Source organism: Anopheles cruzii, chromosome 3, assembly GCF_943734635.1.
Source record: "Anopheles cruzii chromosome 3, idAnoCruzAS_RS32_06, whole genome shotgun sequence".
Classification (NCBI taxonomy): Eukaryota; Metazoa; Arthropoda; class Insecta; order Diptera; family Culicidae; genus Anopheles; species Anopheles cruzii.
In genome coordinates this window covers 57,334,109-57,347,439 of record NC_069145.1, presented here as the reverse complement: position 1 = coordinate 57,347,439, position 13,331 = coordinate 57,334,109, and the positions used below count along the sequence as shown (strand labels likewise).

The 13,331-nt window shown below is 46.2% G+C and overlaps 1 protein-coding gene across 1 annotated transcript in view; it reads right to left on the bottom strand.

The window, feature by feature from the left end:
- LOC128270662 (mucin-5AC-like) overlaps positions 1-4,746 on the bottom strand; it is a 144,538-nt gene extending 139,792 nt beyond the window's left edge. Inside the window, exon 1 of the mRNA XM_053008072.1 lies at positions 4,481-4,746. Coding sequence (XP_052864032.1) covers positions 4,481-4,538 — 58 coding nt within the window. The 5' untranslated portion in view covers positions 4,539-4,746. The remainder of the gene's footprint in view (positions 1-4,480) is intronic.
- Between the last annotated feature and the right edge of the window lie 8,585 nt (positions 4,747-13,331).

Here is a 13,331-nt window from a genome sequence, read left to right as displayed (position 1 = left end):
AGCGGGGATTTTAGGAGCTAAGTAAATTCAAACGAGAAGCGTAATTGGGACGTTTTGCCTGAGAATAATCATAATTTTGTCTTATATTCGCCGACTAACATTACTTTAATAAAAATATCTGATGTCGTTGATTGACAAGCTTCAAACATATCGAAAAACACTATGGATTTCATGGATTGCAATAGAGTTTAAAATACCTTGTAAAAGAGAAGCAAAAATAAAATAAAATCACTTTCTTTAATCTTCTCAAACGAACTCAAAACAATTTTACGTAGAAGGTAAACTAAATAAAGGTAAAGATTGTTTAACGTAATGGAACCTGTTGGTAGTAAAATTTCGTGATTGCCTGGAAACGCTGTTGCCAAAAACACGCAGCGGAATAATCTTCGCAATCAGAGGGTTTCATCCCATTTCGAAAGCAAAAATAGAAGAAAATTATTGATTCCAAAAAGACTGTTACTGCAAATGGAACTACCTTCCTTACCCAAAATATGAAGGAGCGATACTTTCCTGTGTCCATCCCGTCCAACCGACACTGCTTCCTGGCCATTGAAAGTGGTATTGAAGACCACATAAAATGGTGTCAAACAATGAACAATGAAATTCCACCAATTCTTCACACTTCAGCGCTAGAGGCTTTATGAGCTTTTAGACCCAAAAACTAAGGCATAGCGATCGCCAAGTCCGGTAGCTCCGGTGGGCCCCAGGACGCTTTACAGCACCACTCCAGCAGAAAGCGAGGTAGCCAACTAACCCACAGGCCAATTGCACGGCACCGACCACCGCAACTTAACCGCATCATTAGCTGCTGAACTTCCCGGAGGATCTGCGGTAGCGGCAGCCGGCGGATCGAGTTTCCTCGCGGCCATTTTCCCGGCCCGAGGCGGCCTCCGTTGACCACAGCCTCCGAAGTCGCTAACGCCGGTAGCCCTTTTCGCGGACAAATGCGCGGTCGTTTTCATTTGTCCGGATTTCATTCAAACACATCATAAAAGAGGCGCCTCACCACCCAGCAGGCAGGCAGGCACCGTTCTGATTGTTACTTTCGCGACCACCGTCCACGGCGCGCTGTTCAGTTCCGCGATTAGCACCCGCCGGTGCCGGTGCCGGTGCCGGTGCCGGTGCGGTTGCGGTTTTTCTCAGGTGACCATTGGCTTCTGTCGACCACCTTGGGCTTCACGGGCCACATTCTATTTGATGTTTGTGCGCCCACTTTTTATAGCCCTCCCGCCGCGGAGACCGATCGTTCACAAAGATCGCGCGGATCGGAGCCAAAGAAATGAAGAAAAACCGCTCGACAGCACAAAAAAACAGACGGACGCTTAGTGCAACGTTGGTTTTCGCTACTTTCCGCGATCCGCATCGGCGGCAGGTGCATATATGCACATTTGCATGCCGAGGCGGAGAGGGATTTTCCTCCCACCTATGGTTTCGCCGCAACCAGAGTGATGCAAAAAAGCCAGAATACAATGGGCCAACAAATACTGGCCCCGGTCCGCCAGTACAGCGAAGAACGGCAAGAAGAAAAAGTTAGTTTTTCGCTTTGGGAAATTCGTCTCATGTATGTACACCGCATAAAGCCACCGAAAGCATGTTTTTGTAGGGTGCCGGTGCCGTAAGATGGAAGAACGTACACAACATACCAACAAACCACCCCGTTTTCGGGCCGTCGGTCGGGTTCAAACGTGGAAGGGAGCGAGTAGGAAGTGGGGCGGTCGGGGCAAAGCCAACCAACCAACTCACTACATTGTCTCCTCAACATATGGCTCGTGGAGCTTTCCGAAGTTGGAGCCGGTGGGTTCCGGGTTCCGGGTCCGCAGCACAATCGTTCAAACGGGCCGTGGGGTAGCGGGGAAACTTTAAGCAACTCCCACACACGCAAGTCGTACCGTGAGCGAGGAGAAAAAAACAACAACCCAAAAGCCACATAGGAACGCCACGCCGAACGCGGCTGAAGGAAGTTTGCGACCGGAAGTTGGATACGTCTTTTATGTGTTACCAATCGACCGTTGATAGAGCACTCGGTAACACCCGTCGTTGTAACGCAGCAGCTGGCCTGGGTTCGATTTCCAAGACCTGAGTAAGCAACGGAATCGATTGAGTTGTCAAATGTACCAAAAACAATGTCCTAAATCATCGCAACAACCAACAGAGATAATGGTTTCCAATTTGGAAGTGTCAGCCCACGTCTGGTGTAGAAATTTGGATCGATCGTACGCACGAACTCACCAACGGACGACCTGTTCTGGGAAAACATCCATGTTTTGTATTGTTCTGTAAGCCATACGAATATTTTTGACGTTTACATTTATCATATTTTTTGTCGATATCTCTTTGCTTATTTATTTTATGTATTTGGTTTGATTCCGGTTTCAACTAAGCCAGTACTCCGAAATGTAACCAAACTCACCACGATCAAGAATGAACTACACAGTCATTTACAAAGCATACAGGACTTTTTCAATAGGGACATTTCTGGTCGCGCCACCTTGATGTGCCAAAATTTCATGACATTTGGTTCACTGGAAGCAAAGTTTTTGCGCCTAAAGTGACAGTATGTTTGTGTTGTCGGTACAAGAATGAGCACGAGCCAATATCAAGTTTTGTTTTAAACTCGGACATCAACGACGACCTTCATGTCGGCCAAGCCAAGTTCGTGATTACGCGCCAGGAAGCATCGAAAAAGAGCGTGATTTTCTCCAAATTGAGCCGAAATAGTCGTTGCGTTTTATGGAAATAGAATTGAGAATTTCCAAAGATTCGATTCGTCGCCGATAATTTACCAAGAAAGAATTTCACCGTCTGCCTCAAAGTGAACAGGACTTTTTCCAACATTTTCTCGCCAACCACCAACCGAACAGGCCAAAAATTGCATTTTATCGACACATCATTCCCCGTATTCACCTGATCTGGCACCACTTTGACACCCTGTGACTTTTATCTATTCGGAAAACTTCATTTGCCGATGAAAGGAAAACGTTATGCTGACATTTTGCCCATTCAGAAGGCTTGTACCGACATACTCCGAGGCATTCCGGTCAACGACCTGAAATCGTCATTCGAAAAGATGTTAAGTCGTGCAAATCAGTGTATCGAAGCGGAAGGAGACTATTTGGAATAGAGTAAAAGTCCTGTTTCCTTTGAGACAGACTTTGAGACGCTCAAGAGGTTAAAATCCAAAATACGAAACAACATCGAAATCTCGGATCTTCCTTTAAGAACTGAAAACAACAAGCGCGAGCGCATCGTGTACCGTTTCGCGATGATGGGCGCGTGCTGGCCACAGAAAACAGAAACTTCCACGAGGGATGACGTGCTGCCAAGAATTCGGTACGCAGCACGCTTCGTACTCAAGGACGCCGTGACCAAATTCGGAAGCCAACCGAGACAGCGCCGAGGGCCACCGGTAATGCATTTTCATGTTGCCCGTTTTATGGATGCCTCCTCCGGTGCGTTGCATGTTTGCTGTCTTGGCCCAAGAATTTACCGCGCTACGCGCGACAACTTGACGTGGTCGGTGTTTCGCACGAAGCAAAAATACTTCGTCGCGCCGTCATAATTAACCGAGGGGCCCGGTCGGAATCTGCTGGCACCACTTGGTCCGAAACGGGTGCATCTTTTGGGTCTTCGCTCTACCCCGCGCTGGAGCTTCATTTAGTGACGTACAATTTAACACGTTGCATACAGATTTGTTGCACCTTTAGTGCATTTGTTCGTCTGTTTCAATTTAGGTTAATGGTCAGTGTAAAAACAGAAAGAAGCAACCTACCCCGAGTGTCGGGATTGTTGTCGTGTTAAGCACAGCACAACCGACACTTGATCGCGCAAGGCCAGTATCGAAAGCCGTAAATAAGTGTGTCCAAAAGCAAACGACGGAAATGTGTCACCAGTTCCCAAAGCCAATTCGTTGGCTGGCTGCCGACTTGAAGTTCAAGTTCGCATAAACCGGGGGCTGGTGGTGTTGCGAAACCCACTGGACAACCTGCAAGCGAACCCTGGCCAAGAATCCGCCGGGTGAAAGGAAACCGCTTTCAACCGTTGCGCCTCGTTGATAAGGTTAAGGATGAGTAAAGACGGCTTTTTGTGCACATAAATGGTTGCGGTCACCGGCAATTTGGCAGAATTCACGCCACGTTTTCGCTGCCTGCCGTCTATTGGTGCCGCAATTTTTGGTTTATTACCAAGATGAGTGCCTTTTGATGGCCGACGATAGCTTTGAGTATATGAACATAAGCGGGTATGCTCGTGGAAAGGCTCATCATGTTGCATCATGAATTCGGGGGGGTTGCTGCCGACGCATTAATCCGATTGATTTTTGCGAAATTATTTAACGACCAGTTCAGGGATCAATTTGGAAACTTCATTACAAAAGATCCACATTAAACGTACATAAATAAGCACTCCTTTCGAAAAATCCTTTCGAAACTTGCGACAATTCCCTGACTGCTCTGTTTTAGCCAGCTGCCCCGAAAAGTCCTACCTTGACTGATCAGCAGAATGAAGCTGGCAATCCAAAGTACTCCCGATTTGAACTCCATCGTGATGCACGTTTGTGTGTTGAAAGGCAGGAACGCCAAAGGACCAACGGGAAAAACAAAATACACTCAGAAACTGCGATACACTTAGGCACTGTTGCTGCTGCTGTTGCTGCTGCTGCCCAGAGCCATAGGATGGTCGTGCCCAAATAATAATTCCGTGCCGGATGGGATCACTTTTCCACTGTCGCGCGCATCGATTTTCCTCCCAATTTTCCGGCCTCACGAAAGGTTTTACAAATCACACGTCAACGGCAACGAATTTTTCGGCTGTTTCGGATTGCACACACTCACACCACACGGGGAGGAAATCTCACAACCACCTCACGGGTCAAAAGTGACGATCTTCGGCACTCTTTTTTTTCTGTTTCGATTTCCTGACACTTGACACTCGTCACGGGCGTCCACCTCGTTTCGGCTTATCGCTCGCTGGTGACCGACAATCCTTTTTTCCGACGTCGGACCATTTACTGCGCCGATCGGACGCAGAACCTTCGGTGCACGGCGCTACACACCGCGGGCGGGAGCGACTGTCGTCTGCACTGTGAGCGATCGCGACTGGCGACGGTGAAAATCCTCCAAAAAGGCGCTAATCAACACCGACCCGAACTGAGTGTGTGTGTGTGTGCTAGCGCACGGATTCGAAAACTTTCATCCGACAGTGAAGTGAGCGGGCAGAGCAAATTTCTCGGCGTAACTCTCCGTGCCGATCGCGATGGTACTGAACGCGACCTGATTTTCCGGAATTCTTCACGTTGCGTTTTCCGAAGCCGCTGTTGGCGTGCTGGCCGATAGAACCGACCGAGCCTGACGTGGAGTGTCCTTCTCGCGTACGGCACGCGTTCCTCACGGGACTGAAACGAAAACGCACACACGAATCGAAGTGACAGACCCTGTTCAGGACGCACACGCCGCTCCAGAGTGCTTCTCTAGCGAGCACTTCTCGTAAACTAATTTCATTATTGGCAGTAACTTAACCGCGTCGCTAGCTTTTTGCGGTTTCGCACCGTTCGCGCTACTAAATCCGAACCCGAAGCGCCCGACGCCCGAAGCTGCGCGAGTGGAAAAGCGAGCGGCACGCGGCTGCGGCCGATATTCACCACCGTTCGCTCACGGTGCTCACGGCAAAAGCTCACGCCACTCACGGCCCGAGCGAGCAACTCACTGGAGCGAATATTCGGCGAGTTCGTGAATGTTGGCGTCGGTTTTAGAAAGGGAAACCGTGCGGCCGGCCGAGTGGTGAGTATCGATCGATCGTCTGCAGGAGCTTGCACCCCATCCCACACACCCCGCAGTGTAAGCTCCGTCACTGCATGTTGTGAAGGTCGCCGGAGTGGTGAGAAAGAAAGCTACCTCCCCTACCGGAGCACACACACCACACCACGCTGCGGTGACTGTGGCGAGTGGGGAGAACACGAACCTTTCGGTTCGAAGTCGCCGTCCGCCCTTCTGCGGAAACTGGAGCACGGTTCGTGCACGGCACGGCCCCTCACGGCCCGCCATTCGCTTTTCGCTTTCGAAGCTGAGGCCGAAGGGCGCCCGGTGTGGCAGTATTATCGCTCAGCGCGGGCAACCGAAACGCGGCATCCGCGTCCTTGCCACACGGTGGGGTGGGGGAGATTAAATTCGCACTGACCAAAAGGCGGCCAGGTTGGGGACGAACCGGGACGAGCAACGGTAAGTTGCTGTTTTAAGTCGATTATGATCCGAGTGCACTCGGATCCGGTCAGATTAACGTTACCGGGCATAGAAATCAGTGAAAAGTAGGCTAAGTTTTCAAGTTATTTTTGTTTTCTTGAGGAAAACAGCCCTTTTCAAATTGGAAAGTGTATTTGCTAATGTACTATGTATATTTTTTCTATCTTAGAAGAATGGACCATGTCTTAATTATTTATGTAAATCGCTTCTTTTGGCGCTACAACCGCTGAGCAGTCTTGACCTGCACCAGAGACAATGTTAATCTCTGATGCTCTTTTTCTGTAACATTTTAGTTTTTACTTTTTTATCGAATATATTGAATGATCGTATTGTATTGAATGATCTTGTATTGATCTTCTGCTATGGTTTAATTTTTCTAAAACGAAGATCGTCTTAGTTTTGCTGTTTTCGCAGGACACTGCATACAAGTTATTTTTTATGTTTCCGAGTATTATAAAGCATGTTTAATGAAAGGTCAAAAATGATGGTTACTTTTTTATAACAACTAAATTAATCGATTTATTACTAGTAGAAGAGTTTAAAATGTTAGACATGTAGAATCACCGTAAGTTACCATTTCCTATTTTGGTCAAGCCGATTGCATTTCATTTGCTTGCAGAAACTTTAAATAGAGTAATGTGTCCCACAGCATATATTTTATTACACGGATGTCAACTTATACATCCTAAATACAACTGATTGAATACTTTATTTCCGAATATATGCATGAGAGACGTGCGCTGCCGTTGCGAGCCCTGCCAACAAATAGTGTTTATAAACAGCACTACCGAGGGTTCTAAGCAATTAAAAAAAAAACTACCCAAAAATCTTTGAATGTGAAACTAAAGATAAGCAAAATCAAGTTCCCTTAATAACTAATGATAAACCTCCTTAACCTTAAGAAAGTTAACTAAAGACAAGCAAAATCAAGTTCTCCTTAATACGACGTATACCATTGTTATGGCAAATTAAAAAAGTTAAGTAAAATAAAAATGCTGTCTTTAAATAGATATGTTTTGACACTTATTTTTCATGTTTAATTTCTAAAATACTAGTTCATGTAACATCAAGATTTAAGCTGCGACTCATCACAGTTATATAGAAGTTCAGAAAGGAGATTCTGAATTTGAGAAGATTAAAATAGTGTAATATTAATTACGATATTACCCCAGCAAACGATTTATAATGTGCTTAATTGCTCAATCGCTTATGGAACGCAACATCTCATTGAGCGAAAAATTTTTTTTACGCGAAGCGTTGCTACAAAGAATCTGCATGAGGAACCCCTAGGATAACTGAACTCTGCATATCATAAGAACTCTTCAAGCACCTTCAATCACCACTTACGATCAGGTAATAAATCGCACAGCGAGCACTTTAAATTAATTCAATCTCTTGCGGAAGTAAAACATGCGCTTGCGAAGTAGAATGCAATTTCTTTCAGGAAGTTTGCGCACCGTTTATTGACTTTGGATGATCGATAAACATCACAGGTTGATGTTGTTAAATCGTTCGCAGAAAACGCAACACGTCTTCCTGTTCGGTCCTGTTCCTCGTCATCGGCACCACCAGTTCTGATTAAGATAAGCACTTCCTTCAACGATAGCACTAAAAAGGAAAATAAATTGTCGAGAGGTTCTGTGGTCGGTGCATAACGCACACCGTAACGCAGCGAAACATTCGCTCATTTTTTAATCCAACTTTTTGTACCGTCCGTCCGGTTATAAAGCGTCATCTCGCACGCGTCCGTGCCTCGGTACCGGAATGTACTTAATGTCAGACATTTATTGCTGCTCCTCGGAAGCTCGCTGGGTGCGGTCTGGGTGCGGTCGGACTCTTTCTCCATCTCTGCTTGACAGTGACATCCTCGGCGTCGGTTGCGGCGTCTTTAAGACGCAACGCGAACGCGTCGTGGCCAACATTGACCTTAAACTTTCCGAACCGGACCGGACACACACCGACCGCCGTGCGCCGAAAGGCGATCTTGAAACCGGACGGAGCAGCGCGCACGCGCAGGAGCAGGAGGGTATTTATTACATTTATTGTTTCAGCCCCGCCGGATCCCGGTGTGGCGGCCGTGCGTGACTGCGCCCTTGCCGCGACAAAATTCGCTCGACATTAAAACAACATCTGGGAGACACACGCACGGCTCGGTGAACTTTAGGAGCTACCGTGTACTACCTCCGAACGGCCGCGTCCTGGGCGGAAGGTTGGACCATTTCGAACCGGGCGTTCGCCGTCGTCAGGAACCCTCTTCCTGATAAGGTCAAACGACCCGCAGTGAGCTGGTGAAAAAACGTCGGCGACACAATGAAAAACAATCATGAGCAACCCGGTCGGTCGTGGGGCTTTGCTCGAGGAAACCACTTAGTCGCCCTTAACGTGGCTTTCCACCGGCCGAATAATTGACGGTAATCGATTGTTGCATACTGGACACCGAAGAAGGTCCTTTTAAGACCAGCACGCAGATTGCGAGCCAAGGCGCCTTGAAATTGGTGATTATTACAGGTTCACCGAAGCACAGTGTCACTTTCGGAGGGGCCTCCTGTAATGAAGGGCAGTTAAGGGCAAGGGCATCAGTGTAACGCAATTGAAACATTAAACTGACCAAATGTGTCCGATGGGTTTGGATTCGCGCCGCCTTCATTTATGCTTCATTTGCCTAATGGCTAAATTAATTTCACCGAACAATTTTGTTTATCGCCGTCGATTGGTAAATGGAGCAATTTTCTTTCGCGCCTCGTTCGATCCGTGACGATTTTTTCCATCATAGTGCGTTGCGTTGTTGTTTGCACATTGATTATAATGTATTTTTCGGTCACATTTAAGTAATGTCGAAAAATGTTTAACCTGATTGCCATTTATTTTGTATATTACATTTAAAAGCTGATCGCTGATTAGGTTGAAGTATAAATAGGATCTGCTTGATCTGTTGGTTTGAAAGGAGAGATTATCTCACCGCAATATTTATGCATTCTATCACATCATTCTTATATTAATAACTTTATGAAAATATAACAATTTTATTATGTGATTAATACTTATCATAGAAAAAATCATAAAGAACAATAGATAAAAGAGTTTGCATCGGATAAATACAAGGCTTTTCTTCCCGAAGACTACATCAATACTGTGTAGCGCTTTCTAGGTGTCCGATTATCGTATTGATTCACTACATAATTTTAAGCTACTTTTTAATTTGTTGTCGTACTTCTCAGTAGTTTGTGAACCGTACATACAAATATTCTTTGTGAAATCCAATATGCAAAAAAATTGTTGGGACGTATTCCAAGTAAATTAAGAAACGTTTTACCAATATTATGCCCATTTAAGAAAACTTTATCACAATCCGAGCGCTATTCTATCGTTTCCGATTTGTTCGGCTCTACCTTTCGCTTTTCGAGTACGCACTAATAGCAAATAGACCACCATTGTACAAGAACACGTATTGATATATTAAAGGGACCCGTGATTAATTGAATCGTTCAACATTCCAACTCGTGATTTCACGATCCGCCGTGCACCGGCCGCACCGTCCGTTGCTCCAAATAACAATATTTCAATCACAACCTCACAACTTAACAACTCCGAGCGGCTCCGAGATTGTGTACGATCGATAAAGAGTGCGCCCCCAAATCACCGACACCCGACACATTCCACTCCAGATTTTTGGGGTCGGTTCGACCAAGGTCCGACGGACCGACAGCCGACCAGCCGTTGTCGGCGTGTGGCTCATAAAGTACCACCCATTTCGTGATTATTTAACCCAATTTATCATTCCGCCCGGCCAATAATGCACCGGCAATCGATGATTTCACGGACACCACGATCCAGCCAGCGCGTGGTGCGTGGCCGTGGACAGATTTCGACCAGAAGTAGAGTAGAGGCAAAAAAGTCGATCAACGTTTGGGCAGCATAATGTTGGGCACCGATGTCTTGGCCGACAAATTGGGTAATCAATTCGTTCGTTTCCATGGCCCTATTCTTATGCTGGCCTGCCGGTTCTTTTGTGACGAGGACAATGTATGTTGCGCCACATTTGTTTTACAACATTCAAAATTAGAGTAGAGTACACACTCTTAAAATTGGGAGTAGGTTAGTAAGTTAAAAGTCGATTTAGTTTTGAATTAACAGAAGGAAATGGACCTTTTTGCGCTTTGGAAGAATGGAAAAGCACAGTGGCTAGCGCAAAGAAGTTAAGCAACTGAACATTTGGGTAGCAGGTAAAAATATGAGTATTTCGTTTTTTAGAATAACCCTTTCGAGATGTTGAAAGTAGGTTTGAGGTTCTAAGAGCTAAATTGTGACGATTAAGGGACATTTCAGGGATTTCGGACCGTCATAGTTGAATTTGAGACCCACGTAAACAAGTTTTGAAGTTGGAAGCAAGTTTTTCACACCAATTTTCTTCGTTTTGCTTGGTAAAAAAGACACTTGAGTAGATTGCCCTTTCTCCTATAAGACCCTTTAAGATCGTGTGGACTCAAAAATTTACTTGAACCAGATGAAAGAAATCGTCGTACCTGAAGGAAAACGGCTCATTTATGAGGATTTCATTCTATAGCAGGACAGTGCTTTAATCCACAATATTCATGTTTTGGATCATCCACAGCGTAATTTGACGGAATAAGCCAAGAACATTCAAGAGGCCACTCGACCGCAATAACACACGGGGATTGTAGAAAGTACTGCATAATAACACCACACTGATTGACAATATTTACTGGGCGGAATGGTATGTATTGTGGATAATAAACTTCCTTTTTGCGTCAATGAAGGTTAGGTTGTTCGAAATATTAATTGTATGGCCCTTAAATACAGCAAAAATATCGTTTAAATGTTTTCTACAATGTTTTTGATTGATTGTTGATTGATTGTGACTTTGAAGTAAATTTTCCATCCTCAAATTTCATCAAATCAATTTGTTTTCTTGAACTTAACTTCGTTTTTCTAGCCACTGTACAACATTTGAACTCTACCCCTGAAAAGCAAACTGTTGCTTCGCCAGAAACAAACCAAAACTCGAAGCGAGCTCAACTCACAACAAACACCAAAAACTATTTTAATTGGAAAGTAAAAAACCATTCTTCGCCGTGTTTTACGTTTACATCAAATCACCATTTGTCAAACTGGTGGCGCTGGTGATAAATGGAACAACGCCAATCAAAACTACCGGTTTTGAGCGCGACGTGACCATGGTCGGGGTGCCATTCCAAAAAATAAAACTCAAACTCACTGGCCAACCCACCGGCAGACATAATGATCGCATCGCATCATTCGCCCGACCAGGTCCGGTTGGAAAATCAGTGTGGGAATGTGGCAAAAATTAATTTTCTTCGCTCTTAACACCGACCGAACGACCGGCCAAAGTGGCATCCATCGCCCGGGAAAGACACCCTCACAAAAGCGGGGGCAACCTCAGTGGCTGCCAGCAAACCCAACAAACCATCAGCATCACTCTCCGTTCCGCATTCTAGTTTCCATCGGCCCCTGCGGGCTGCGATTAGGCGGATTTGCTAATTTGTCTCTAATAGATAACCCAACCAACCGCAAATGGAATGGCCACCTTTTTCGGGCCAGAAACCATAAGATGACCCAACTCCCACAAGCCTCGCGGAATTGCCGCAATTCATTGCGGCAGAAAAGGAGGCCCCAAAAACGAATGCAATCCCCCCCCGCACCACCGGTACCGATGAGACGACCCTCCGATTTTCCGAGCATAAAAATCGACTAACGACCAAACAACGGTCACCGCGGAGTGCCGCAATGCGGGGCCAGGTTTTCCAACGCCCCGCTTCACTTCACCCGGTTAGCGAACTAACGGAAAGTGCCGAAAATCCGCCAAACGAACCGTATCATGGCGGCAACTATTTACCTAGACCTCTGACTAATGATGGCAATTTGTTTGCGGCAGCGCCAGGTTCGCAACGCGCTATTTTTGGCCACACAACCACACAATACACTAGACCCCCCGGAACGAACCGGCTTCGAATGGACCAAACGTTAGCAACTCTCGAGGGGCGAGCCACCCCGAGCCGTGATCTGATTTAGCGAAAAGCGAGCTAATTGATGAAAAAGGCTCCTTCACCTCCGGGAGAGGTGAAAAAACCAAACAAAAACCGACTTCCTTATGAGCCACGCCAGAAATGCCTGTGGGCCAGAAAGGTCGCGCCGCAGGAAGTGCGCTGATAACTTCACAAAGATCGTCTACCAATTCGTCGGCTGCTCGTTATTTGATTCTTCCAGGCCTACTCTTACTTACTTACTCTTGGGCTGGTTCGTCGTTCGTCATTCTCATAACATGACCAGCCCACCGGAGCCTGGTGAGGCGTGTATGTGTCACCATGAATTTGGTTTTGTTCTCGTTTGCCTACAGACCAAGATTATCCGCAGCTGGCTCGATCCCTACGTAAGCTTGAGCTACATCGGAGAGCCTTCGACCTATAAGTCGCCTATAAGTCATCAGCATAGGAGAGAATCTGACTGTACTTCAAGTAGATGATCCCTGAGATGCACTCTCTAGAGTCCTGCATGGCTCGCTCCAGGGAGATGTTGAGGAGGATGCCAGCTAGTCCATCGCCTTGGTGGTAGCAAAGTGATTGGAATCCCATGGTGGCAAAGGGATTGGAGAGCTTTCCATCCACCTTCACCTGGCTTGTGACGTTGATCACGGTCATTCCAACAAGTCTGCTAAGTATAGCCGGTATTCCAAAACTTGTCATGGTCTCATACAATTTTACTATTATTTTTTTATTATACTCAGGCCTAGGCCACCGTTTGGAGTTATCCGGATTTATGGCGCTCTCTAAGCGTGGTGCGTCACCTTTAGAATTTGGGAACCAATTAAAAACATGCACACACTCGCGGAACACGATGTTTCTGGAGCAAATTTACAGGTTTCTCGAAAGGTCGCTCTCTATCTTTTCATGACTTCTCGTGTCGTTGTTCCGTCCAGTCGGTTCGAGCGGCTGACACTGTGTCACGGCAGTTACCCACTCTGGGCGCTCGACATAAAATCGACATGGCCAGCGCCCGCACCCGCATGTAGAACCACCGCCCAGCAGTGGCAGCAACCGTGGCTGGAGACAAAATTTAAAT